The 27,576-nt window shown below is 34.8% G+C and overlaps 2 protein-coding genes and 1 long non-coding RNA gene across 3 annotated transcripts; 1 reads left to right on the top strand and 2 right to left on the bottom strand.

Moving 5' to 3' along the window:
- Positions 1–3,422: 3,422 nt before the first annotated feature.
- Positions 3,423–5,205, top strand: LOC116014249. The gene is made up of 4 exons (XR_004097372.1): positions 3,423–3,696; positions 4,355–4,392; positions 4,484–4,523; positions 4,624–5,205. It is a non-coding gene; the product is annotated as an uncharacterized LOC116014249 (long non-coding RNA).
- A 6,597-nt stretch (positions 5,206–11,802) lies between these two features.
- On the bottom strand, positions 11,803–15,975 carry LOC116012773 (leucine-rich repeat receptor-like serine/threonine-protein kinase BAM1). The gene is made up of 2 exons (XM_031252430.1): positions 13,084–15,975; positions 11,803–12,510 (listed from the first exon to the last, which is right to left on the bottom strand). The coding sequence occupies exons 1-2, from the start codon at positions 15,677–15,679 to the stop codon at positions 12,059–12,061; spliced, it is 3,048 nt and encodes a 1,015-aa protein (XP_031108290.1). The 5' UTR covers positions 15,680–15,975; the 3' UTR covers positions 11,803–12,058.
- Positions 15,976–24,369: 8,394 nt separating this feature from the next.
- Positions 24,370–26,875, bottom strand: LOC116012838 (probable hexokinase-like 2 protein). Its single transcript, XM_031252513.1, has 9 exons — positions 26,592–26,875; positions 26,244–26,394; positions 25,939–26,124; positions 25,599–25,673; positions 25,343–25,498; positions 25,154–25,252; positions 24,946–25,076; positions 24,777–24,858; positions 24,370–24,690 (listed from the first exon to the last, which is right to left on the bottom strand). The coding sequence occupies exons 1-9, from the start codon at positions 26,873–26,875 to the stop codon at positions 24,370–24,372; spliced, it is 1,485 nt and encodes a 494-aa protein (XP_031108373.1).
- Positions 26,876–27,576: the final 701 nt, after the last annotated feature.

The raw sequence follows: 27,576 nt of genomic DNA, 5'->3' as shown, positions 1-27,576 counted from the left end.
CCCCCCCCCCCCCCCCCGTTAAGTTGTCTCCCTTTTGGTCTCTGGTTGGATGATGACATGATGTAGCTCTGCTTAATAGCTTCAAATTTTGAAGAAAAAGAGATGAAATAAACAACAACAACAACAACAACCAAAAAAAAAAGTGTTGGCTAGTATGATGAGTAAACAAAATTGTGATAAATTTATTTCCCCTTTCAATAAATTATTATATATAGTCACAGTTTACTTTGAATATGCAAGGGATATGTCAGATGATGAAGACTTTATAGTGTTTAAAAAAAAAAAAAAAAAAAACTCCTTAATGTTAGTGGGTATGAAATAGAAGAAATATAAGAAAGGGAGTGGAAGAAGAAATAAAAATGGGAAAATAAATTAATAAAATATGCATAAAATGACCAAAATACGTTTAAATTATGAATTTATGTAATAGTTGATTTAAAAATTGGACGGCATAATTAAGTGTGATCCAAATTACAAAGTCATGCACCTAATTAGAAAATTTTAATAATGAAGGATTAGATGTGATTTATGTACAATAGTTAGGGAACCAAAAGTGATATTTACTTTACTTTTAAATCAAATGTAAACGTTTACATTTTCCTCAAAAGTACTCCGTATTACATTTACTCTTATAAGTAATGTTTACTAGTGTTTGTTACTTGGGAAAGTTTAATATATTTTTGAAAAAAAGAATGTAGTACTTTTAAATCATAATGTAAAAGCATTATATTTTTCTTCAAATGTATTGTATTTTTTCTTATAAGTAATAAACACTTTATTCCAGATTATTATTTCAGAGATGGCAAGGTGTTTTTAATATAATAATTATTTAATTTAAATTTATTAAAATAAAATTTTAAAAATATTTTAAAATTAGATAATTACGCTACCAGGTCAACATGTCATTTTATGTTAAATTGCATTATTTTGCATTGTTTGGGGACCTAATTTTAATTTTTTTAAAGTTCGATGACCCAATTGCATTTTGTTGTGTAGTTGGATGGTCTATTTGCAATCGTTATAGCGTGGACCAGGGTCCACAGTCCCTGATCCAATACATAGAATTTGACTTCATAATGTACATAATTCATGTCCATAATGCATAGACATATTCATAATACACATACACATAAACACGATATAATGAACATGAATTATGTGTATTATGTTAAGTGTTTAATTCATGTTCATTATACTGTGTTTATGTGCAGGTGTAATATGAACATGAATTCTGTGTATTATGTGAAGTGTTTAATTCATGTTTATTATATCGTGTTTATGTGTATGTGTATTATGAACATGAATTATATACATTATAAAGTAATTCTGTGTATTGGATCAGGGTCCGCAATCACAATACATTACGGACCCTGGTCCACGATATAAATTGCCGTTTATTTGATCCTTATTCCAAATTTTATTGAATTGTGTGTTGGGCCAAATGCTAAATAGAGAAAAGGCTTTGAAAGCCCACTTGCGTGCTAAAGCTCAACTCATTCAAACTTAACAAGAACCATTATCTGGGCCGAATTAGCACTACATCAAAATCCATTATTCATGCAAAGGCCTAATCATTATGGGCCGCTAGTTTCATATATTTGGATTGAGCCCAATTTGAAACGTCTGACATGTGGGGATTGTTGGCAAGCGGCAAATTATGCTGTGGACCCAGGTCCACCTTGCAAGGTAGATCTGGGTCCAAAACTACGTTATTTTTGTCTTTTTTTTTTTCTAATTAGTAAACATATTGCTGAATATAGAGTTCACTGCTGGAAATTTGTGTTTTTCCGACCTCTTTTCCGACCACCCAAAAAATGTCACAAAAAGTGGATTTTTTTTATTTTTACGTCGAAGAGTTAAAGTGGTCGGAGAGTGGTTGGAAATTCCGACCACCTTTACATGATGGTCGGAAATACCGACCACTTAGTAAAGATGGTCGGAAATTTTTTTCGGTATTTTAATCTTTTTAAAGTCATATTGTTTCTGACCCCGTGGTGGTCGGAAGGTGGACGGTATTTCCGACCACCATAAAAATGTCCTCTTTTAATTTAAATTTTTTATTTTATTGTTGTTGTTATTGTTGTGGTTCAATGATATGAAGGCCACATGATTTTTCTTATCATTGATTATTTCATTTATAATCTTTTCTTTTTTCGATTACTAGTAAATAATATATCACCGTTCTTGTTAAATAAGGTTGTGTTGCACTTTCAATGTAGATACATATGCTATAATTTCAACGTAACTCTTTAAAATCTTTATTCTTGTTAAGACTGTATAATTCTAGTTCTATTGAGTTTCATAATACTACATAACGTATTGTATATCATCGTGTATTATACTATGTATTATTTTATCACAGAATACAAACATTCATATGGTATCAGTAGTATAGGTTTTATCATAACGTCCATTCCTGATGACTTTGCTGGTTTTTTGTTTGAGCGAACTATCTCTAACGCTGCTACAGTGTCTCCTATTGCCCTTTAATTTCAATGACACATCACTTTGTTTCTAATCAAACTGATCTAATGAATTGTATATATCATCGTGTATTGCTTTTATCCCATAATACAAAAAAAATCATTATTATAACTTAAGAAAAGTTATTACTATATCATCCATAATTTATTAAATATGCTAGAGAAATATATTGTTACTATAAACCTTTTCTATAGCATATTTAATAAATTGTGGGTGATATTGTAAATTGTGTGTGATATAGTATGAATTTTTGTTAAGTTAGAATAAAAATTTTAATGAGTTGAAGTTATAATATTTTTTATAGCAATTATAAATTTTGAAAAAAGCACTGTTATTTTTTTAGTACGACTGGCTATATTACAATGTAGAGTATTTGTCTAGATATGCAGCTATGGCTTGACTACCATGTCTTTATAGCAATTATAAATTTTGAAAAAAACATTGTCATTGATCATATTAGTATATAATTATAATAATAATTTTATTGATAATATCACTGTAGTAAAGAGATTTTCCAAAGATTGTACATATGTCAAAATGACCGACTCAACAATTTCATCATATTTTCTATTGTCTTAGGCAATTCTAACAAATAGCAAGCATATAGTTGCACCATCTCCATGACGTTTAGTTACAAGAACTACATTGAAAATACATATGAAATAATACATTTCACTACATACATGGAGTGCATATTATTCTATAATAATGCAAAATAATTAATTATTACTATGTATATTTTATTATAATTAGTCAAAGTTTTTAATTTGCATAATTTGTACTTATAGACTACATTACATTTAGATAACTATATTAAAGACTTAAAGTATACACTCAAACAATTAAACTCTACTATATTTTAGACCCAAAAAATTAAAAAAATAAAAATAAATGGCGCCATACCAAATTTTTACCCCAAAATTTCAGTATTTTAGATCTACGATTTTTTTTTCTTTTTTTTTTTCCGATTTTCTTTGGGTTTTAAGTAAATGAGCTTAAGTTTGGTATGTGTTTAGTTTATTTTTATATAATCTGTTGAAATTTTGGTTTATGCAGATTTAGTATCTCTTCTCTTTTTTTTGTCAATTTTTGTGTTTTTTTTCTAGATAATAATTTTAAATTGTTCTAATTTTTTCTTCCAGGACAATGGTTTCGCATCTCTGTTTTTTTTTTTTTCCAATCTGGAGACCTTAAGAAAAGCTAGAGCAAGAGGTAGATTGTACATCTCTGTTTTTTTTCAATGCACTTTTTGGCATCTTTATAATAATATGCATTCTGAATATTGTTTCTGCAAAAACTTATTCCCCCAATTAACTGTCATACCTTCTGTCCTTACAATGGTTAGAGAGATATTCCAGTTGCTTGAAATGAGGATTTTATGGCATATGCCAATAAATGATGAAGTATTATGAGGGAATATATGAAAAATCTCGTTGAAGCCATGCACATTTTTCTTATTTGGAAGTCTTCTTGCATGTTAAGTTTACCAAATTGGAGTGAGCAGGGTTTTTTTTGTGTTTCTTTTATATCCAGTGCTTCAATAATGCATGTCAAGTTTAGCAAAATGCATGGTCATTGTGCTTTCCAGCATTTGTTTACTAAGTTTGCAAGAATGCAACCAACTTGGTGGAAATGTGTTGGTTTTGGTTGATTGTGTCCTATTTGTTAATGATCTGCATTAGTTTCATGCACGTTTTTACACTAGCAGCAAAACTGATAAGCAACATGATCCTATTCCCATTTTGTATAGATTAACAACTGGCTTTGTTATGTACATTTCATTCCATAGTTGTAGCCTTTGTTGTCCCAAATCTGGACCACAAGTCTTTCTGGAATAGTTTTCTTTAGTAATAATATGCAATGGTTGCAGGATATTGAAGATGTGAAATCCAAACTTGAGAAAGAAAGGTAAGAAGAAATTCTGATTGCTATCAAATTAGGGTGTATCATTTGTCATACTGCAATCTCTGATTGCTACTTTATGTGTGTGTTCTCTTAGGCAAAACTTTTTCAAGGCACTCTCCAAGAGCTCAAAAGAGGTATGCGTCTTCACAAGGATTAATTGCACTTGATGGATTTCATGTGGAGCATTCCAATTTTATCTTCTAGTTTGAATATATTCTGCTTGCTTACATGCAGTGTGAGAACTTACTGAAGAATGAAAGTGCCAAGTTCCAAGCAATCTATGAGAAGTTCATCAAGGAGAAAGCTACACATCTCCTACTCTGAAAAGTACCTTTATTAAATGGCTTTTATTGGATTGTTGTTTTGATTTTGGATATTGCAAGTCTAATTTTGATAACATTATTTTCATGCAGCATTGAGAATTTTTCTGATATATTTGTAACTATGAAGTAATGCACTTGTGCAAATTTAATTGGACTATAATATAATTGCTTATGGTTCATATCAAAATTTATGTAAACTGACTGTTGAGGACATTTGACAGATGTTGTGAACAAATATGAGGAAGAAAAGGAAAAGTTATTCACACGATATGAGGAACTTGCATATTTCTTTTACCATTTTGATTGTAATGAAGAGAACACACACATAAAGTAGCAATCAGATCTGATATTTGTTCCTTGGGTGTTACTTTATGTTTATGAAGAGAACACACATAAAGTATCATTTTGATCTGATATTTGTTTTTGGGTGTAATTACCATTTATGTAATGATATGATATTGGGTGTAATGAAGAAAAGGAAAAGTTACCATTTACAAACTTGCAAATATATATATATTCATTTCACTACAGAGGAATCCTCTCTGTAGTGAAATGATTTTTTTTTTTTTACCAGGCATATTTCCGACCACCAAAAGTGGTCGGAAATTTATGATGTTCTTTGCCTCCAGTTTTCGACCACCCGTGGCCGGAATTTCCGACGGAAACCTCCGGACAACCAACCTTCCCTGGCGGCGAAATTTTCCGGCGGTACTATTTTTGTAAACGGTATTTCCGTCCACTGCCTAGAGTGGTCGGAATTACCGACAAGCATTTTTTTTATCCCCAAAGTGGTCGGAAATGTGGTCGGAACAACCGTTTCCGACCGTATTTTGGCTATTTCCGACCACTTCCCGGTGGTCGGAAAATCGCTGATTTCCAGCAGTGTTGTCCAAAAATGTGTGAATGTATAGTATATGACGGTAATAATGGGTTACCGGGTATGTAATCTGAGTATTATTGAAGTAAGATGGTACAGTGTTTGAGTACTTGAGAACAGTATTGAGCGTAGTGCCAGTGTACAAGTGAATGTAATATCTATTGTTCTAGTAAGAAGTGTCCGAAGCCCCCCCACTATGTGGTTGTGAGCCTCTTTATTCCTTTCAGTTCAGTGACCGTTGGACATCAATACCCGAGGTGTTGAATGCTGAGGAGCTGAACGTCTGTCATCAATGCTGAGGAGCTGAACGTTGGCCATCAATGCTGAGGAGTTGGACCGTTGCGCATTGATGCTGAGGAGTGAGGTGTCTTGGGTAGTTTGACGGTTCCGGGTCGGGTACCCAATTACACTGTCAGTATAGAAATCGTGAATGTAGATTTATGATTGTGTGAATGTAGAGTTGCCCAGAAATGTGTGAATGTGGAGGTTTCAAATTGTGAATATGGAGTATAGAAATCGTGAATGTAAAGTTATGCATGTGTTAATCTGTAATAAAGTTAAGAAGTTCTAGCAACTTGTAGCCTTGTAATGTATGAATGTGGAGTTCTCAAGTTGTGAATATGTAGTATAGAACCTGTGAATATAGAGTTTTGAATGTGTGAATGCAAAACAGTGGTAATATAGTTACTAAACGTATAATCCTGTAATGTGTGAATGTGGATGTAGAGTATAGTGTATGTGAATGTAGAGTATAGTGTATGTGAATGTAGACCCAGGTTCACCTTGCAAGGTGGACCTGGGTCCATGGCATAACAACCCTGGGCAAGCTCACCTTCAAGTAGCAAGAAGCTCAAATTTTATGCACGAATCCCAACGAAACTCATAACCTGACCCAAATATTTACGGGTTAGCTGAAATAAAAAGAATGAATTCATTTTTCGGTCCTACTATTATAGATAGGGGTGTGTCCAATTTTAGTTCACCTTAATTAATTTTACCATATTGCGACCACTGTTATTTAAAGTGTTCCACTTTTAGTCCACCGCTAGTATTTTCGTCAGTTGGTCGTCCAAAGCAGGGGTTCTTTTTTTTGTCTACTTTGCACTTTTGTTGTTTACTGCAATTGTTTTTCACCTCACAATTAGTACTTAGTAGTATGATTAAACTTTGAATTGCTATTTTGTTATATAATGTTTAGATTTTGGATATGTATTATGCTATTATGTGAATACGTATTGTTTGGTAGTATGTTCGAAAAATTAGGAAATGCTGAAATTTGGGGATCTTAAACCGAACCGAACACTGAACATAATTAAATCTGAACCGAAACCAAACTCTTTCAAACTCAACCAAAACCGAGCTGAACTCTAATGTTAAATTGAATGGTTTAAAGGTTTAATGTTTTTAAAACCAAAAAATTATAATCGAAAAAAACAGAACTAAAGCCCGAAACGTACACCCCTAATGTTGGGAAGGCGGCCCAAGGAGCCTGCATGTAAGGAAGGCGGCTCATTGGCCTACATGTCGGGAAGGCAACCGATAAATCGATAATAGTGTCTCCAACAAAAACAATTTCTTTCCTTTTTGTACCGCATGTAGAGGAGATGGCAGGGTCCAAGCACCAAGTTATCTGACGGGTACCGAATATAGTTAGAACTCTATATTCACAATTACAAAACTTTATATTTAAAATTTCATAACTTTATATTCACAATTTCATAACTCTATATTCAACAATATAACACAATTTTTGAATTTATATAACAAAATTGTGAATATAGAGTTCAAAATTGTGAATATTGAGTAATGTAATTTTGTATATTGAGATTTAAAATTATAAATATAAAGTTCTAAAATTGTGAATATAGACCTGTCGAGTCTATTTTGCAAGGTGGACCCGGGTCCATAGCATAATTTACCGATTATACCCCTAGGCCTTACAGCTTGGAATATATCTGGGCCTTGACAAGCAGTTCAGCCCAGTCCATATATGCACCGGCAGTCCATTCCATACAGCTGGGCGCGGAGAAAAGAGCGAAGAAGAAAGTGTAAAAGCATTCTCGGATTCCTCTGATTTCATAACGTAATTTCAGCGATTAAGAAAGTGGGAGGGGACAAATACTCATTGTTAAGTCTTACTTTTTAGGTTAATATGGTTGAATTGATTGTACCATATATGTGTAAGCTGTGCACAATTATTCGAGGGTTCAAAATATTGACCAATACTGTAATGCTGGTGGGTGGCAGGGTGGCAGAAACATTACGTAGAAACCCTCAAATGATGATAAAGTCTGTACTTAGAAAAAATTTGAATGCTTTGACTCCCCTATTCTTATCATTACCCCTCAGCCCACACTGTTTCACAGTCTTATCGACACATGTAATGCTGTGGTGGGGGTAAAAAGGGGCGATTTCTTCATGATTTAATCCCCAGTACTCCATAACTATCAGTCTATCACAGTATCATCACAAGGGATTCAATTTGGTAGGATAGAATTGTAATTCCATTTTTATCAAATTTTATGGTTAGAGATAATTACAATTTTACGAAATTTCAATTATAGAATTGCAATTCCTATGGTTCCTTAAGAATTGTAATTCAACAATGAATTATTATTTTATCCTTATTATTGTTATAAAATGACATTTTAGTCTTTATTCACTTCTTCCCTTTCAATTTCCTGTCATTTTATTCATGCCTACAAAATAATGTAATTTAAATTCTCACCTTGTTCTTTTATCATAGAATTACAATTTATTTCTCCTCTAATTCACTCATTCCAACCAAACGCACAGTAACATGTTATGGTTTAGATTTCTCAAACAGTAGAGTCCTGTGAAAGTCTAGGTTTCTAGCTAGTAGTACTACTAGATTGGTTGAGTTAGTAAGAATTTTTGTTTTTGTAGGTTTGGTTTTACGGTATAAGTTCAAGTTCTTTTTGCAATTGATGACATATATTTGACTTATAGATAATCACGGACTAGGTTTAGTGAAATGTGAATGAAGGTTTGTAACATGGATAGTGTAACAAAAATGAGATCAATTATAAAGTTGATAGGTAGCCGATAGCCGGTTACACTTTTGATTTGTAAATTATCTCCCTTCTCCCACCCAAATCTTTCTTATCGCGGAGGTTTTTACCCTTTGTCCTCAACTAGTTGTCTAGTTGAGCATGTAGCCAGGTTATAGGAGAGAGTAGATATATAGTTAACTCTTCTTTTTTTTTTTAGAACATATAGTTAACTTTTTATTCAACTGTAATTGCTTAACTAATAAAGTGATAGATCATTTACAGGAAGAGCTAAACTGATCTTCCTTCCTTTGACAAATCAATCTAATTCTCATTGTAATAAGTCATCTTTAAAAATAGTTAGATTAGTGTCTACTATTTAATCTATCAATCATGTTTCCATTCGTTCAATCTCCTCATAGTTGACCAATTGAATTCCTTGGCAATCCTCATCTTAATTTAATGATAGATGCAAAACTTTCAAGTTTAGGTGTTGATTATTGAAAATGAACTATTAATGGTGGAATGTTATTGCTATATATATCAAAGAAAAAGTTGGTCTACCATTATTTAAAACATTAAATAGTTGACCTAATATTCTCTTTATAACGTGTTAATCGATTTGTCTACTTAGTGGCAATGTGTCGTAAGTGAATTTGTCTCAACCAAAACAAAATTTAAAATTGTATTAAATAAAACCCTAAAATCTTGTTATATGTCTGCCTTTTTTCCCATTACCATCATCTTGCATGCTTCATGAATCATGATATATTACAATATGATTCTCAGTCCCTACATTCCCCACATTTGTGTCTTATCCTTTCTGTAAATAAATTCATATAATTGGAGTGATAGAGAAGCATATCATATCATATTATTTTATATTTTTACTCAAAGTGCCCAAAAAAAATTCTTTTACAAATTCCCTTTACAGCTTTGCCCTTGTAGTGGGTGGTGTCCCACACCCACCAATCTATTGTTTTATTTCCCATGAATTTTTCAAAACTTAGGAGACATCAAAAGGCAAAAGGTTTTTAACTCTCATCCTTTTTTTTCCTTTCCAACATCAACTGAATCGTGATTTTTCCCTTTAATACGTAGTCACTACTTGATAGTATATACTGAAAAAATTCATGCTTAATACCTTACACAAGTCTGTAAAGGAGAGGTAGCAAGAAACAAAATGATGTTGACAAGAATTAAACTCGTAACTTTTTAGTATAAGAATCATGTTTCACTCACTTGATCATTATTTTCGGGTAATATTTTTTCTTTTTCCAAGAATTCAATCCTGCTTTTTCCCTTTTTCATTTCTGTAACATGCAATAACTGTGTAATTAGGCACAAGAAAGTGACAGTCCTATGCTACTACCAAGGAACAAATATCTATAAATGAGATTATTATGTGGGTGTTAGGATAAGAACAAAAACAGTGGTGAACAAAAAAGTTGAGATAATGCAAATAGATTGTAAAGGCTAAGGAGTTGTTGGGCTGTCAATTGAAAAGGGAATATTATTGGGGGACCACCCAAACAAATGGAAAGTCCTTTTGCACAAAAGATTTTGAGACCCTATGCATGGTTTTGTATTTGTATGTTTCTTTTTCATCCATATCTTGGTATATACTTGGTGGGAAAAATTCTTCCACTGTATTAACATACATGTTTTGAATTTTAAATTTATTAAATATCATACACTTTTCAATCATATGTCATAAGTTTGAATCTTCTTTAAAGTTAATTGTACCATTCTAGTGAATGTTATTTACTGAGAAATTCTCTTGTGCTTATGAAGGGTTTGGATGATAGAAGGATATATTATAAATTTCTTGAGCTCCAAATATGATTGGATGGAGCCTATATATGATGAATGAACGAAAGGTATATATGTCACCATAAAAAAGATGGATGTGCAAGATCAATATATATATATTCAATGAATCTTTAATGTTGTTGTCGTTTATTGTTTGATGATGTTGAAGCTCATGTGACTACAAAATCCGCAAGCAGAAGGACTAGGTGTCAATCAGGTTGTCCTCCGATAAATTGCTCACTTCTATATCATTCTCTCTCTCTCTCTTTTCCTTTTTTCTTTTTTCTTTTTTTTTTTTTATAACATTTTGATTTCACTAAACTATATTCAAACCTTATGAACACAATCGACCAAGATCTATGAGGAGGTACATTGAGTTGATCTATCCAATTCAAACTCTCAATGTTCATTGTAGAAATTGACTGCTTCTATTGACCCCATCTTACTGTTGAAAGTAAATTTTAAGTGAGACTTCTCATCCACTAAATCAATGTTCCCGATGATTTTTCTATCATTCTCAAACTCCTCAGGTAAATATATTATATGTGGGAAGATCCCCAACCTTTACAATCATTTTTTTAATAACTCAAGATTATTAATTCCGTTAAATTATATCCTAAATTAAGTGATACTCCGTATCATTTATTAAAAGATGTGTTAATTCGTTGATAATCAAATTACACGTACATTTACCAAAAAAAAAAAAAATTACACGTACATTTATACTCCGTATTTGATATATTATATGTTCAACACTCTGAAAAAAAGCATTTCATCAAGACCCTTTTAAGATTAGTCCCATATATACCAATTTGTTTAGCATTTAGCTTAGTATTATGTTGTAGGTTTTAAAAGATGCAAGGAGAGGAAGGTGATTGAGGGGCCGGGGATGGAGTGAACAATCATATCTATCAATCAGCATGGAATGTAGCTACGAATTGAAAATGCAAAATCCAACGGCAGATGGCTTGCCAACTCAAATCACACTAGTCCTGATTTAAGCAGCATTATTTGTTATTCTCAGATAGCGTCTAAGCTGCTAACGCAACACCGTACGGCGTTTACGCAGACATCTCCGTCTTACGAAATACGGAGGGCAAATGGGAACGCCATTAATGTTGGCTTGGCCGGGCCCCACCGAGGAGAAGAGACAACTATCTGATTCCATTTTTTATATTTCTGATCTGCTGCAAAATTAAATGCAACTAAGATCATGATTCATGATGACGATGAGGAGGATCCCGGCCTGACTGTTTTCTTGGCGCCAACTGAATTCACCGTCCTCGGAAACTGGAACCACCACTCTGCCCCAACTTCAAGGCGGCTACCGCTCTACAGACTTCATTTATTTATACCCAATTACTATTCACATTTTCTACAGTAAATTACATTAATGACCAGAAAAACAGGAGATTTTTACTACTACCACTTTTACTACAACTCCAATCCAACTGTACATATTACACAAAAACCAAAGCTTGGAACAGCGAACACCTTGAAGTTAGATAGTTAAGCAAACCCCCTTCCCTTCCCCCAATAACAACTACTAATAAAAAAGGAAAACAAAAATAAAAATAGAAGCAGCAAACTGATAGGGTAACTAGAGAATAAGTGAACATAGGGTTCCATACTCTAAATCCAGGATTTTAGATGCTGAGAAGATCAGGTGGTGGTGACTGCATTTGGTCTTTCAGGTCCCTTGAAGTTGTGCTGGGGGACTCCACTACAGAGGCTGATGGTGGAGGGGACTCTGTCACTGTTGAGTCATCCTGTTTGTTGTTTGGTGGTTTGGGCAACTCCGTTAGCATTTGCACGACCTCGCGCATCTTTGGGCGCTCCACCGCCTGTTCTTCCACGCACAGCATTGCTACATAGAACACGTGCATTGCCTCGTGAAGGGGGACAGTCGAGAGCCTTGGATCGAGGATCTTCAGCACTGCTTCCTTTTTCCCATCTGTGATTTTTCGTACCCATTGGACTATGTCGACACCATCACCAAACTCCCCAACTGGCTTCTTTCCGCTTATCAGTTCTAGCAGCACCACCCCGAAGCTGTAAACATCGCTCTTCTCATCAACCTTCAGTGTATACGCATACTCTGCAAAAGAGCAAAAATATTGTGTTCGAATCATTGGTGGGAGGGAATCACAGAACACAGTAGATTAAGAATTACCTTCAATAAACTAACTTCCTGAAACAAGTAATTGTCAAGTACAAAGTAATTCTTTATTTTGCTTTGTTTGCAGGGGGGTAGTTCATTTTGAATTGCTGTCAAGGCAACTAGAGCATTTTAATATTCATTAATACCAACCAAACAATATCGAGGTAGTTAATAGCCTTATTTATTCCACATTTCTATCCGTGTAGAACTGTAGATGACTTTGTCATGGTGTTCACCTATCATTTAAATGCCAGAAAAAATGAAAGTGACTTCACATTCCAATTGCCCGATTTACTTACTGAAACTAGGTAAGACAAGCCCCAGCAATTAATATGTATAGAAAAGTTTGGTCCACCAATATAAGATATCACAAATAAATGAAGTTTCATTGAAACATATGACTAGAAGTTTCAGAGAGCAGCAAACAATTTTAGCACCAAGGGGCAAAATGAATTAAAGGTTAAAGCACATCTAATATATAAAATAAAGCATCATTTCTGTAGATTATACCTGGTGCTATGTATCCATAAGAACCTGCAATAGCAGACATGCATTCTGATGTTCCAGAATCCTGCAAGAACTTGGCAAGTCCGAAATCAGCAACATGAGCTTCATAGTTCGAGTCCAGAAGAATGTTGTTGGATTTCACATCACGGTGGAGGATCAAAGGTGAACAATCGTGATGCAGGTAGCAAAGGCCCTTTGCAGCCTCCACAGCTATCTTATACCTTGTATCCCAATGTAAATGACCGCCTTTCTTTCCGTGAAGCATTTCACCCAAGCTCCCATTGGGCATATACTCGTAAACCAAAAGATTTGTTTCATGGTTTGAGCAAAAGCCTAATAATCTGACAATATGCCTGTGCCGGATCCTCCCAAGAGTCTGTATTTCTGCATTAAACCCATGATCATGTGAAGATCCACGGCTCATGGCTGGCAACCTTTTCACAGCAACTTGTTCCCCATTAGGCATCGCTCCCTTGTAAACTATACCTGCACCTCCTTTTCCAATAATGTTGTCCTCCTTCAAGCAATCAAGAACATCATCACAAGTGAAATCTAGGCGCTGAAATGCAGTAAGCTTCCATGCACGAGCCTCGCTAGCCTTCTTTAATGAGCGGGCCTTTATAATTGCTGCAACAGCAAACACAATTGAGCAGACAAGCAACCCGATAACAAGCAAGAGCTTCAAAGAAGATGAGAATCCCCCTTTTGCACGAGGCTGATGAGACCCATCAACAATACCATCTTTGCAAGGTCCCAAATAAGGGCCACAGAGATCAGGGTTGCCCAAAAATGAAGTGTAATTGAAATAACTGAACTGGCCAGTCCCCGGAACCAATCCAGACAGATTGTTATATGAAAAGTCCACTGAAGTTAAACTCTGCATAGAGGCAATTGGTGCCGGAATGCTCCCAACTAAGTGATTCCTAGACAGATTCAAGTAGTTTAATATCCTCATTCCTGTAATCTCAGTAGGAATTTCACCAGAAAGTTGATTCCGGCTGAGATCAACAAATGTCAGCAGCTTGCACTGACTTATCTCTGGCGCAATGGCACCGGACAAATCGTTGTGGCTGAGATCCATCTTTGATAACTGCTGCAATTTCCCGATTTCTGCAGGAATGTGGCCGGAAAATTTATTTCCATCTAGAAGCAGCTTCTGCACACCTGCAAAATTTCCAATGCTCGGAGGCAATGGCCCAGCCAAATGATTGTTTGAAAGGCTGATCTGTCCAAGACTGGAAGAGACCGAATGAGTCTCTGGAAAAGTGCCGGTGAGGAGATTGTCCTGGAGTTCAACTTGTGAGAGCTCCGGCAAGCTCAGAAGCCCTTTAGGAATGGAACCATTTAGATAGTTCTCCCCCATCCTGATTCGATTAAGTGACCGACACTGGCCAAGAGATTCCGGAATCGGACCAAATAAAAAGTTACCGAGAGTTATTAGGGTCTGCAGGTTGTTTCCAGTGCACAAATTTGGGGGCAAATTTCCGGTCAATTTGTTGGAACTGAGATCCAGAAGCTGAAGCTTACCATTTTTCCCCAATTCCTGTGGAATGCTACCGGTGAAGTTGTTTTCCCATAGCTGCAGCACCTCCAGCTGCGGCAAATCGCCGATAAAGTCCGGTATTGATCCGTGAAGTTTGTTCCGGAAGAGGTTTAGAAGTGTGAGATTCTTAAGCTCCGCGAATGTGGACGGTATTTCGCCGGAGAACATGTTATTCGACAGATCCATGGACTTCAAGCTCTTCAGAAACCCTAGTTCCGCAGTTAACGACCCGGTAAGACCGTTCACTTGCAGGAACAGAGTGTCCAGGTTCTGCAACTTCCCTATTTCTGGGGGAATCTCGCCGTCGAGTCCACAGTTAGCGGCATCGAGGCGAATGAGATGAGACAAGTTCCCCATTTCCGGCGGTATTCCACCGGAGAAGGAGTTGTAGTAGCCAATATAGAGCTGTTGAAGCTTAGTGAGGTTTCCGATCTCCGGCGGTATCACACCGACGAGCTCGTTGCCAGAAACCGCCAGATACTCCAGATTCTGGAACCTTCCATACTCCCGCGGAATGGCACCACCGAAGTAGTTGCCTCCGAGATGGAGGTGCCGGAGGTTCTGCAATTGGTAGACTTCAACCGGCAGGTCACCGGTCATATTGTTATTGTAGAGGTCGAGAACCTGGAGGTTCCGCAGGCGGGCGAGCTGCGGAGGGAATGTCTCGTTGAAGATATTGTTGGAGAGGTTGAGGTAACGGAGGGTAGAAATGACCGAGATTCCCGGAGGAATGGGGCCGGAAAGTTGGTTAGCAGCTGCGGAGAGGTTGCGAAGAAAGCGGAGATGGCCGACGTCAGGAGATAGGACGCCGGAGAGGTTAAGACCGGAGATATCAAGAGCTGTCACGCGACGGGAAGAGTCGCACGTGACGCCTAGCCACGTGCAGTGAGAGGTGGAGACATTCCATGAGGCCAGTGCGGACTGAGACTCGTCGGCAAACGCCGCCTTCACGGCCAGCAAAGCACGGTACTCCGGTATCCGCCACCCTTTTCCGGCGACAGCGCAGTGGCGGAAATGTAAGTGAAGGATGACAAACAGAATGAGAAGGAACCGCATTTTCTCCGCTCGATCGATTCACCTTTCTCACAATCTCTTCTATATTGCCCACAAAGTGTTCGATAAAAAGCCCCTTAAGAAATTATGAGAGAAAGAAAGAAAGAGAGGGCGTCAGGCGGAGGAAGTGGTGGTGGTTGTTTTGGGGTAGGCGGAGGAGTAGAGTGGAGTTCAGTGAGGGGCGGGCGAGGATTGCGTTCATTTCATATTTTTGTAATGCCGGGTTTTTGTTTGATTTCTAGTAAATATAGGGACTTATAAGCAAAACTTTGTAGTGTTACCCCTAATCAGACCTGAAGCCCCTCAACTTTTTCCCCAATTTTGGAATAAACCCCTCTTTTTTTGAAAAAGTTTCAAACATTTTGGACATCCTTTTCATGACTAAATGCTCAAAATATATGGAAAACAGACAACCTTAGTGCTCTTTACTTATACTTTTTTGTTTTGCTTTTTATGTAAAAGAGCTGTATTGGGTTAAAGTAATAATTTGAATTTAAATCAAATTAACCGGTCTTTTAAATCGGGTATATATTGGGTTTCCTAATTTTATGTAACGTGACAGACTCAATTAGACAGATCTTAAGAAAAATCAAACATGTTCATAACTTTTTGATACGAGAACCATGATTCACCACTTTAGAACTTGTTTCCGGCTATCATTATCGTTCTTATTTACTACATATCATTTTCCCAAAAATCTAGCTATTATATGAGCAATAGAATTAATGAACTATATTCTAAATTGCCAACTCAAATTAGTTTCTTCTTGTTTAGGCAATTTGTTATCTTCTATCTCTCTATTGCATCATCTTCGTCTCTTTTAGGAATGTTGACAAGAAGAATGAGTTGTTAAGTATCATATGCTGTCACGGATGGCATATTCATGTGTATAACTTCTTTTTTCTCATCATCAATAATTATTTTTTTTAGAAATATATTCATTAGATTACTTATAATTTAGGGTCACACTTGTGTGAGACCGTCTCACGGATCCTTATTCGTGAGACGGGTCGGGTCGGGTCAAAGCACCATGCAAATGTCATACTTATATGTGCAAATCTCACACTTATATGCTCAAATATAACACTAATCAAAAATACAATTTTTGTTACTTATAAGGGAAAAAGTAATACATTTTGCATAATAAGTAATGTTGACAAGTACCTCTCACTTATAAGGGCAAATATAATACTTTTGAGGAAAAATGTAATACTTTTAAATCGAAATGTAAAAGTATTGTATTTTCCCTTAAAAGTATTACATTTACCCTAATAAGTAACAAAAATTTTATTCTTGATTAGTATTACATTTGAGCATATAAGTGTTACATTTGCATCTTGACCCGACCCGTCTCGACCCGTCTCATGGTGAGACGGTCTCACACAAGTTTTTGCCTATAATTTAAATAGAGCAAGTGTGTTATCTCTTAAGAAAAGTTTTTAGTTCAAGAGTTGTAAATAAAATAGTATAGATTTGATAAATTTTACATCCCAAAACTCACCACATAACTAAATAAATAATACGGAAAACAGTAGAGATGAAAGAAATTAAATATAGGAATAGTTTATGAAAATGATATGTTGAGTAACTAGTACTATTTTGGTCTCAAGGTGTTATTTTGATTGATAAATGTATACTTGCATGATCATAATAAAATATTATTATATTCAAGATGTAACGCGCTAATTCTCAAAAAAAATCATAACCCCTTAAAACGTGATTATATAACCCAATAAAAAGTGATGTGCTCTACCCAGTGACGTATCCAGGATTTCTTTTGAGGGGGGGCGAAGAAGCAAACACAAATGTTAAATTGAAATTACAACCAAACATATTGAAGATAAAAAGTAAAAAAAGGTTTAGCGAAAATTGTTTTAATTGAGAAGGGTAAATGATGTCATTTCTTTAAAATAATAAGGTTAAAGATGAAAAAAAATTAGGAAGCTACTAGCTTATTTTGAAACGCTACCTTAGATAACGTTAAAAAATAAGCTCTTATTTTAAACTACTAACTTATTTTAAAAACATTACCAAACAGAGTTTATAGCTTATTATTAGTTTAAAATAAGCTCTAAGCTCTGCCAAACAGAGCCTATAAAACATAATTAATTTGATAAAATAATTCAAATACAAAACACATTATAAATTATACATCTTATTATATATATATACCTATTTCTTTAAAAGAAATAGCTATAAATGTAATATACAATTAAAAGGCAAAGGAGTAAGGACGCAGCCACGCAGGTGCTGGACATAATCTACGGACAATGCAGCACCAAGGATTCGAACCCTCGCCATTTGCTATACAAAACAACACGCCTACCAACTCTGCTAGCTTATCGACTGTTAACTTTTCTCTGCTTTTGTATATGTATATATAAAAAATGTACTATATATACATATATACATACAAAGGCTATATATGGGGTGGGGGTGGGGGTGGGGTGAGTGGGGGCAGCTGCCCCACTGCCCCCAGGGTGGTTCCGTCTCTGGCTCTACCTACCCATCACACCTAATAACATGTTCTTCCGTTTGCGACATCATGGAACATGCATGAGTATCCCATGTTGTTGACTCCATCACCACATGTTACACTTACAAAATGACCATATTGTTTGTCTCGACACGATCACGCTTAGGCTAACTGCATGTGTCAACTGTGCATATTGATTATTTGGTTAGATATAGTTGCAATTCAATTACAACACAATTCTTTGGTCACTCGAATTACAGTGTTTTGTTGGAGGGAATTACAATTCCACTAAACTACAATTTCCTCCATTTGTAGAATTGGAATTCTTGGACCCCTAATAGGAATTGTAATTCGGAGCAGTGGGGATAGGAAAACAACTAAGAGGGTGTTTGGTAGAATGTAGTTGTAATTCAATTGCAATGTTTTTCTTTGGCATTAGAAATTACAGTGTTTGGCCGGAGAGAATTACAATTCCCTCGTTTTGTTGAATTGCAATTCATACCCTTCCCATATGAATTGCAATTCAATGGGAAAAGAAAAGAGAAAAAGGAAAAAAAATATTTCTTTACCCTTGATCTTATTATTAGTATTACACGAGGATGTCATAATTTATTAGATTTCTCAACCTGTTGAAGCACAAAATGTCAATATCGTATCCAGAGAGTCATCGCATGCCACTTAACTACAAAGTCATTAACAATCTTAAAACGAGTTCAATTGAACAACATTTCAATCAATTTCAAATTAGTTAGAATTCAATATCATATCCTAATATTAAAAATCATTGTTTAAAAAAACAATATAATTAACTTCACAAACATGGCTATTAGGATATGTTTAGACGTTATCTTTTGAAGTGGGACAACTAATCAAGCTAGTTTGGTGATTGGAATAATGACGGATCAAATAAAAAAGGAGAAGGCAAGCAGAGAGTAAAAGGAAACCACAGGGGTTAATTTGCAATAATGAAAATTTGTAATGAAAATTTCAAGTTCGTGACGAGGTAAATAGAGTCAATACACTTCTGCATACAATAAGTTTAGGGTGTGTTTGGTAACTCGAAAAATGATTTTCACAAATCATTCTCTGGGCTTTCGGTGTTTGGCAATGTCTGAAAAATGCGGTCAATGGAAAATGAATTTCGTTGACCATGGAAAATGAGCCTTTTTTTTTTTTTTTCGGAAAACAACTTCCAGACAAAAAGTTCAAAAGTCATTTTTCGGAAATGACTTCCGTGCATGGAACGGCAAGGGGCCGTCCCTCTCCCGTTTCGCGCGGACTGGTTTTCGGCGGAAATCAATCCGTCGGAACTGCTAGCGACATGTTTTTTATCTTTTCTTTTAATAATAAATATTATTATTTTATATAGGGAAAATGACACTTTTTCCCATATGTTATGTGCATATAGCACTTTTCCCCCCTGTGTTATTAAAGTGGCAGTTTTTCCCCCTGAAATGTTAAATTGACATTGTTATCCTTACAAATAATTATTTCATTTATGTTTCTTCTCCAACAAATTATTACTTATACGTATAGATGATCACGATTCGGTTCGATGGTACGGTTCGTTTCCAATTTCGATTTTAAACTGTCAATCAAAACTTATTTATTTATTTATTTATTTTTATAATTTTATTTCTTATTTAACAATAGTCTAAATTCAACAATTATTTTATTTTATTTTTTCGATTATGAATCGTAACCGTAACCGCCTATACTATTTAAGTTCAATTGCTACATCGTTCGATTAGGTTCGTATCGAACCGTGATCTTCCATACATATTAGTAATAATTGGTTGGAGAATAAAAATAAATGAAAAAGTTATTTTAAGGGCAAAAATGTCAATTTAACATTACAAGGGAGAAAACTACCACTTTTAAAATAACTGAGGGGGACAAACTGCCACTTTAATAACACAGGGGGGAAAGTGCTATAAGCACATAACATAGGGGGAAAAAGTGTCATTTTCCCTTTTATATATTTTTATATATTAAATAAAATAATAAAAATATATAATTATACAATTCTACTCATTTTCCATAAAATGAACTAAACACATAAAGATATTTTCCAGAATACAACCAAACACATAAAATGAAACTGTTTTCCAGAAAATGACTTCCATAAATTATTTTCCTGCTTTCCAAACACATCCTTAATTGAAAGCTAAATTGAAAAGTTTCTCTAGTTTTATGGAAAACAGGACAATTGAAGAATAGAAAACATAAAAATGTTTACTAGCACACCTTTTCATTTTAAAACGATTTTTTTAAAATTGTTTTCTAAATGAAAAATATAATTGACAAACACCTTGTGCTCAGATGTCATGTAATGATTCTTCTATATGGGAAGTCATGAGATCAGGTCTCAGTAAAAGCTGTATTAACTATTTGTGCTTCTCACCATTATTTACTCTACACTAAGTTTTGGAGTTTGAATGAACTTAATAGGTTATCGGTTCGGATATTTTTAGTTATGTTATATCGTAATATAAATTTTATTTGGATATTGAAATTTCACATATATTAGACTTCAAAGTAAAATTTATTTATATACATTTCATTTAAATGAATATATTTAAAAATATTTTAAATATTAACTAAACAAATATTAAAATTATCTAAACTAAATTTTAAAAGAACTTAATATGTTATTTGTTCAGATATATTTTTAGTTATATATATACCTATATAATTTTGGTTCGAATATCAAATGAAAAAAGCCTACATATATTAAGCTTAAAAAAAATTATTCCATTTAAAGCAAATATATTCTAAAATATTTTAAATATAAAGTCTAAAAATCAATCGAAATTAAACGTGCGCTAATTTTATAATGTTAATCTAAAAAATAAATTAATGTTAGTAAACAAGTTTCTAAAAAAATAAATGAAAACTGAAAAATTAAAAAACAAAAGGCAGAGAACAATTTTATAAAATAAACAAACTCTTAATATTTGTGATAGAAATCAAAACTTAAACATCCTATATTCATCCCATATTCATGATAGGAATTCAACCATTAAAAACAAATTTTAAGTCCGACTTCTCACACACTAGCATAGCATATTTGTTGAAGAAAAGATGAGGAGAATAAAGCAGAGCTGAGGAAGAAAAAGACGAGAAGTGGGCGTTTGAGTAATAAGTGAAGGTACAGGGCCCTTTCGCAAAAATCCTGCCCATGCAGACATGTAAGGAACGAGAATCATCACATATTCACAGGGTTAACGCATTTTATTTTATTTTTTTGAAAAATGACAATTTTTTATTCTAAAACGAAAGAATATTGTAATCACTATTTGAGAATATGTAATAAATAAATTTTTTTCTTATATAATAGTTCATAAGCTATGTCGGAATGATGATGACACTAAGAAGACCTCTTGTGTGTCAGACTTGAATAATATATGATAATCATGTTTTACCTATAAGACAATATTTTGTTGTCTTTTAATCAAATCTAGTCGCTTTTTGTCAATTAATTATTTATAAATTAGCATTTTTAGTTTCTCAAATATTTGCAAAGTGATTTTAACCAACCAAATGAATAGAAAAAGTCACTTTGCATAAAGTTAATAAATTTAAAAAAGTGCTATTTTTCTTTTATTTAATTTAAGGACAGAAGGTGTTATTTTCTCTTTATTTATTAAAACAAGAGATATGTGTATAAAAATATAAAATCTTGAATAATATAACACAAAACATTTTGAAATTAAATATTTTTAAAATTTCATAATTTCCATTTTGAAGAATATTCAAATAGAAAATCTAAAAATAGTGGTTAGAGGCTTTGAGCATGTGTTTTAAATTTAAATTTAATTTATTTTTATTTTTTTGTAAACACATGATAGGAAACTTTGTTGTATCACTTTTACCTCTTGAAATTCAAATATTTTATGATTTGAATATAATAATATTTGAAAATTTTTAATAATTTTTTTTTTAAAAAAAGAAAATTTGAAGGGGGAAATACATTATACATAGTAGGTAATTATTAAAAGAAGCAGTAATAATTTAGGTGCAGAGGAAGCTAGAAAGAAAGAGAAAGTTGGTCAAATTAATAAGGTTGACTGACGATTGTGAAACACGACAATTGTTGGGTTTTCGTGATACCATCCATCTGCCTGTCGTCCCACCACAATTAACTAACATACATATATCATGGATTGCTTCAACTTTCGCTTCAAATTATTATTATTATTATTTATTTATTATTACTACTAATCCTAATATTTTATACTAACTAAAAAAAATAATCTTTTAACAAGTATACAGTAATGTTGGTATTAATCTCAACATTATAATCCCTACATATAATTATAGAAAAAAAACGAGTTGCTACATTTGTGAATAGAAATCATAAATAACCACATGTAACGTTATATTGACTGTTGTGTCAATGAATATATATAGTTAAATTTTTATCTTGGTTGATCGAGCTTTTTAGTTTGAAAGGGACATGTTTTTAAATTTCATGACTGAAGTAGACAAGTTTTAAACTTTGATTTTTTTATTTTTTTTTGGAGAAACGGCAAAAGTTAATACTATTAAGAGGTAGAGATTAAACTAATACATGATTCATTATAAGTTTTTTTTTTTGAGTTGTTATTGGTGGTGGTTACTATACACAACACTTAGTCCATAAATGTGTATTGGGCCTCTGCATTATTGGAGCAGTGGCTAAATATGTTATATGTACGTTGAAGCAGACGCTACGATTTACGAATATGTTATGTCTCGCCCCTACTAACCTCTAACCCCGCACCCAAATCCACAAAACGACAACCAACTGCTGGGACCATTCTTGGATATATCATATATATAAAATCCTTGTGACCTGTCTGGAAATATGAAACTAATAATTATAATAATATCGTGAAAGCTGTAGTGGCCAGTGGCCATTATGCAATTTACCATTTATGCCCCTTCAGAGATCAATTCTTATTTTCTGAGCTCACACTACGATCTCACAAAATAGTAGAGAAATAAATAACACTGACTCAATAATAACTTATTAGGTTAGAAAAAAATCAGTGTTTAATGCGTATAAAGTGTCTATCACATTACTTTTAACTCTCACAGTTGCTACGGAAGAGGAGATCAATTATGGGGTTTCTCAAAACTAAACCTTGGGCTCCATTAAGGCTCCCCATAGCCCGATGCTTTTCCACACCACAAAACACGTTCTATCAACATAATCTATTCTCTTTTCCCAACCTGCACTGTATTTTATTTAGGCTTTGGATGTTGTGCCGCTTTGTCTCTTCCACTTTCCAAATTCCAATTATCCTATATACAGACTGACGACAACGCTAATACGTTAAATTTTGGTTGTCATTACACGTTAATTAGCAGAGTATTATTCGTGCGAGTATGTACGTATGTTGTGTTTTTTAGTTCTGCACTTTTACAAATTGTGCGTGCACCTCTTACATACGTCATATTCAAAGGAATTGTAATCGTCTTATGCAACTACTGCCACATACCACGCCAACATCTAGAAGAAATATGAAGATAATTGTATTGAATTATCATTATATGGGATTTGAATCAAGACGGCCATGATGTACTTCATCACGGGTTACCAACAGCCAAGGGAGATTTTAAAATATTCAGCTTCTGGTATGGTGGTCCTCTTAGTAGTGGTTGAAACTTGCCTCACCTTCCATGACAATCTTTTTCTATTGCACTCCTTAATTAAACAACTGTTGAAACACTTGTGAATTCTAATGAAGCCTTATGTTAAATGGAGACTACACTAGCTAGATTGCACTTTAATCTTTTAAGTTAAGTGGGCATGGGCTAGAGTTAGGCTTCACACGAATCTTTGTGGAGGGCCCAATTTAAATTGGACTTATTGTAAGGTTCAAATGTTACATCAACACTAAAAGTATTTCTGGTTAAGTACAGAACGCATTGTCTGTACTGGGAGCAGTCTTGTATGGCAGTGATCAATTCTCTTTGCGTTTTCTCTATATTGATCATTGCACAAATCATGCACAGCTACTAGACAAACAACAGGACAATGAATCCATCTGGTTTATGTTTTTCCCTCTCATCTCATGTCATTTTCAAACTTTGTCTCGTTTCAGTGCTCACTCATAGCACATCACAGTTCTTTTTGAAAGAAAAAAAAAGAAAAAGAAGCATCAAATGGATGATTAGAAGTCCAGGAAAATGTCTAATTTCGTTTAAGAAGAATGTTGGTTACTAGGAATTAATCTGAGGGTTGGGAATGCAAAGCAGCTAGAAAGATGGAACCAGCACCTGAACCGCCATGAGAGTGTTCTAGTATGACGTTGTCTGAGAGCTCGTTCCCCAGCATCTCCCACACGCTGCTGTTGAGATAGCTTCTGAAGACGCGATAGTTGTCATATATTCCACCGTCTACTGTGATTATACTTATTCTGTTTGTGAGTCTTTCAAGCTTGTTTATGATCGCTATAATTCCAGCACCAATCAGACGAGCTGCGCGCTGTGCAACAATGTCACAGATGTTTGCAACAATTTCCCTTGACATTTGAGTGGAATCTGCAATCTGAAATCACCACACTGCTTGTCTTAAGAAGCAGGAATTGGAGACTTATAATGCAGCCATACTAAGATGAAAAAAGATTAAATTACCTCAAAAATCTCTTTTAGTTTTGCATTGATTACTTCATAGTCCTCTGACATGTCCTGATGCATTTCGGCCATATCTCGTGACCTGAAAGAAACCGGAGTTGATATTCATACAATCATACAATACGGGACAGACATATTAGTATTATCTATAAAAGAAAACATGTTTTACCTTAACACGTATGGAGTTGCAAGTTTAGGTGGCACAGAGTCTCCATATAAACCTGTTTCTTGAGCTATCTTAAGCAAGACTCTTCTAACAATCTCTCCTAAATACACACCTGAAATCAGCTTCTCAAATCTCTGAAACCAAAACGTTTATCAATGAATGCCATGAGGGTATCTGAATGGAAAACAGGAAAGCATTTAAAGATTATCACCCTGTAACCAGGATTTGTACTTTCAGTGTCTAAAGAAACATCGAACTCTGTTATTGGAAGATGACTGGAATAGAAGTTTCCCCATTGCATATCAATAACCTGAAAACACCAACACAGATATGACTATGGATCTATTTTCTTTCCAGGAAATTCTAAAACACAGAATTTGTCATTGCCAGGCACTCTCACTAATTCGCTGGATTGTGGAAGCTTGCCAGGCCATTTTTCTACTGCTTGAGCTGAATCTACATATACAACATTTGTGCCCATTCCTAGAGTGACAGCGGCCACGCTTTCTCTACTGTAGTATCTTCCTCCAGCCAAAACTCCAACCGTGTCATCAACCTGTACAATTAGACTTTCTAAACATTAAAAGAGTTCTTCTGCCAAAAAATGCATGGAGTTGGCTAAATGTGAATTAGGAAGCTTATACTTAGCATCTTACCAATCCAAGCACTCGCAAATCCACACCATGCTTTTCCAAACAATTATTGATTTCATTTACATACACATCCTTCTCCTGATATTTTTCATAGAAATATAGTCAGCCAAGTCCTAGCTTCAAACAGATTCAATATAATGCAATCAGCTTGGTTTATAAGCTCCTATTCAATTATACATCTGCATTCATTTAATTTATTGCAGACTTTAGGAACTTTGATGCCTGAAACAATGCAAGACACTTGAGAACAAGCTGAGTGGTAAATAAATGCAATTACAGATATTTAACTAGTTAACATATAGTATTAATTCTTGGATCTGGTAAAAGGGATGCAACACTCAACTGTGTCTTCAATTGTTGAACCCTTCAAATTGATAATGGCTGCGTCCATGGAGGCTGTAGCTTCCACCACAGGAAGCGGCTGTGATATGGTGAATCCAAGTTTTCTCTGTCCCTGCATATCTTTCGTGCTGTCACCATGCATTGAAATAAATTCCGATAGCTCCAAAGCAATCAAATCAAATAAATCCTGAAAATCACACAAATTAAAAGAGATTCAAAACAAAACCTGAATGCACATTTTGTGACTAAGAATAACTCAACTGAAAAAAAAAAAAAACACCTTAAAATTGAGTGTTCTGAGAATACCTTGTAAGTGCCCTTGATCACTTCTGGAGGAATTACAATTTCCTGTTTGGACAATTCTGTAACTGGTTCTCTCTTCCCTCCAAGCCTGGCTCGCAGAACTAAGAAATTGTCTCCACGAAGATTTATCCCATAATGTAATCCTGGCTCCTCCCTACAACCACGCACAAATCGCAATTTAGCTAGTAACACAAACATTTTACCTAATGCATATACATGTGTACGTATATCGAAATTCTATAATTTAGATCAATTTACTGCATCGAATTTGGGGACATAAACATATTACATACTCCCTAAATAATATAATTAAGGATGGAGAAGCTAAGAGAGGGAGAGAGTAGAGAGTACCCAGTGGGAAGTGAAGCGACGTCGCAGGGAAGCATTTGGAGGCTACTGCATTTTTGACTGGAAGAGAGGGCGTCCCGCATGTCAGAAACGATGTCGTCGGCGATATTGCGAAGTTTGTGGACGGGTGTGGCGCAGTCCCTGGCGAATTTCCGGAGAATTCGGTGTGCATGGATCCACCGCCGTTCGCTCCGTCGCTTCCAGCTCCTCACTAGGAGTGTTGCCGCTACAACCGTGGAAACCGTCGTCAATGCAGCCAAAACCACCACTTCCTTCCTCATCTCCATTCTGATCTCTCTTTTTTCCTTCGTCTTTAATTTAATTTCTTAGCATTCAATTTCTGTAATTGTTCCAAATTATCTCGTCTGCCCGCTCAACTTCTTCTCATCCATCGTCCGCTGATCGATCGCAACTCTCCAGTAACAGAAGAACGACATTCCTGCACCGATGAACGGGTTTCATGGTGTTTGCGAACGTGCTTCAAATCCTTCAATCGAATTGGGCGGGTGGAACGGGCCTGGCCCTCCAAACTCTATTGGGCTTAATTGCCCGATTCGCCCTTTTAGCTCATATGTTATGGGCTTAACCATGGTGGGTTGTTATGCCGTGGACCCAGGTCCACCTTGCAAGGTGAACCTGGGTCTACATTCACATACACTATACTCTACATTCACATACACTATACTCTATATTCATAATTTGTAAACTCCACACTCACACATTACAGGATTATATGTTTAGTAACTATACTCTACATTCACAATTTGTAAACTCCACATTCACACATTCAAAACTCTATATTCACATGTCCTATACTCCACATTCACAACTTGAGAACTCCACATTCATACATTACAGGGCTACAAGTTGGTAGGACTTCTTAACTCTATTATAGATTTACACATGCATAACTCTACATTCACGATTTCTGTACTCCATATTCACAATTTTGAACATTCACATTCACACATTTCAGGGCAACTCTACA

This window comes from Ipomoea triloba, chromosome 3 (genome assembly GCF_003576645.1).
Source record: "Ipomoea triloba cultivar NCNSP0323 chromosome 3, ASM357664v1".
NCBI lineage: Eukaryota > Viridiplantae > Streptophyta > Magnoliopsida > Solanales > Convolvulaceae > Ipomoea > Ipomoea triloba.
This window is presented reverse-complemented; position numbering and strand designations above follow the sequence as displayed.

Coding starts and splice junctions, on each gene's coding strand:
- LOC116012773 (XM_031252430.1), bottom strand. CDS start 15,679: ATGCGGTTCCTTCTCATTCTGTTTGTCATCCTTCACTTACATTTCCGC. Junction 12,511..13,083: donor TTATGGATACATAGCACCAG/GTATAATCTACA, acceptor GCTCTTTTGCAG/AGTATGCGTATACACTGAAG.
- LOC116012838 (XM_031252513.1), bottom strand. CDS start 26,875: ATGGAGATGAGGAAGGAAGTGGTGGTTTTGGCTGCATTGACGACGGTT. Junction 25,253..25,342: donor TTCCACAATCCAGCGAATTA/GTGAGAGTGCCT, acceptor TGGTGTTTTCAG/GTTATTGATATGCAATGGGG. Junction 25,077..25,153: donor GTACAAATCCTGGTTACAGG/GTGATAATCTTT, acceptor TTTTGGTTTCAG/AGATTTGAGAAGCTGATTTC.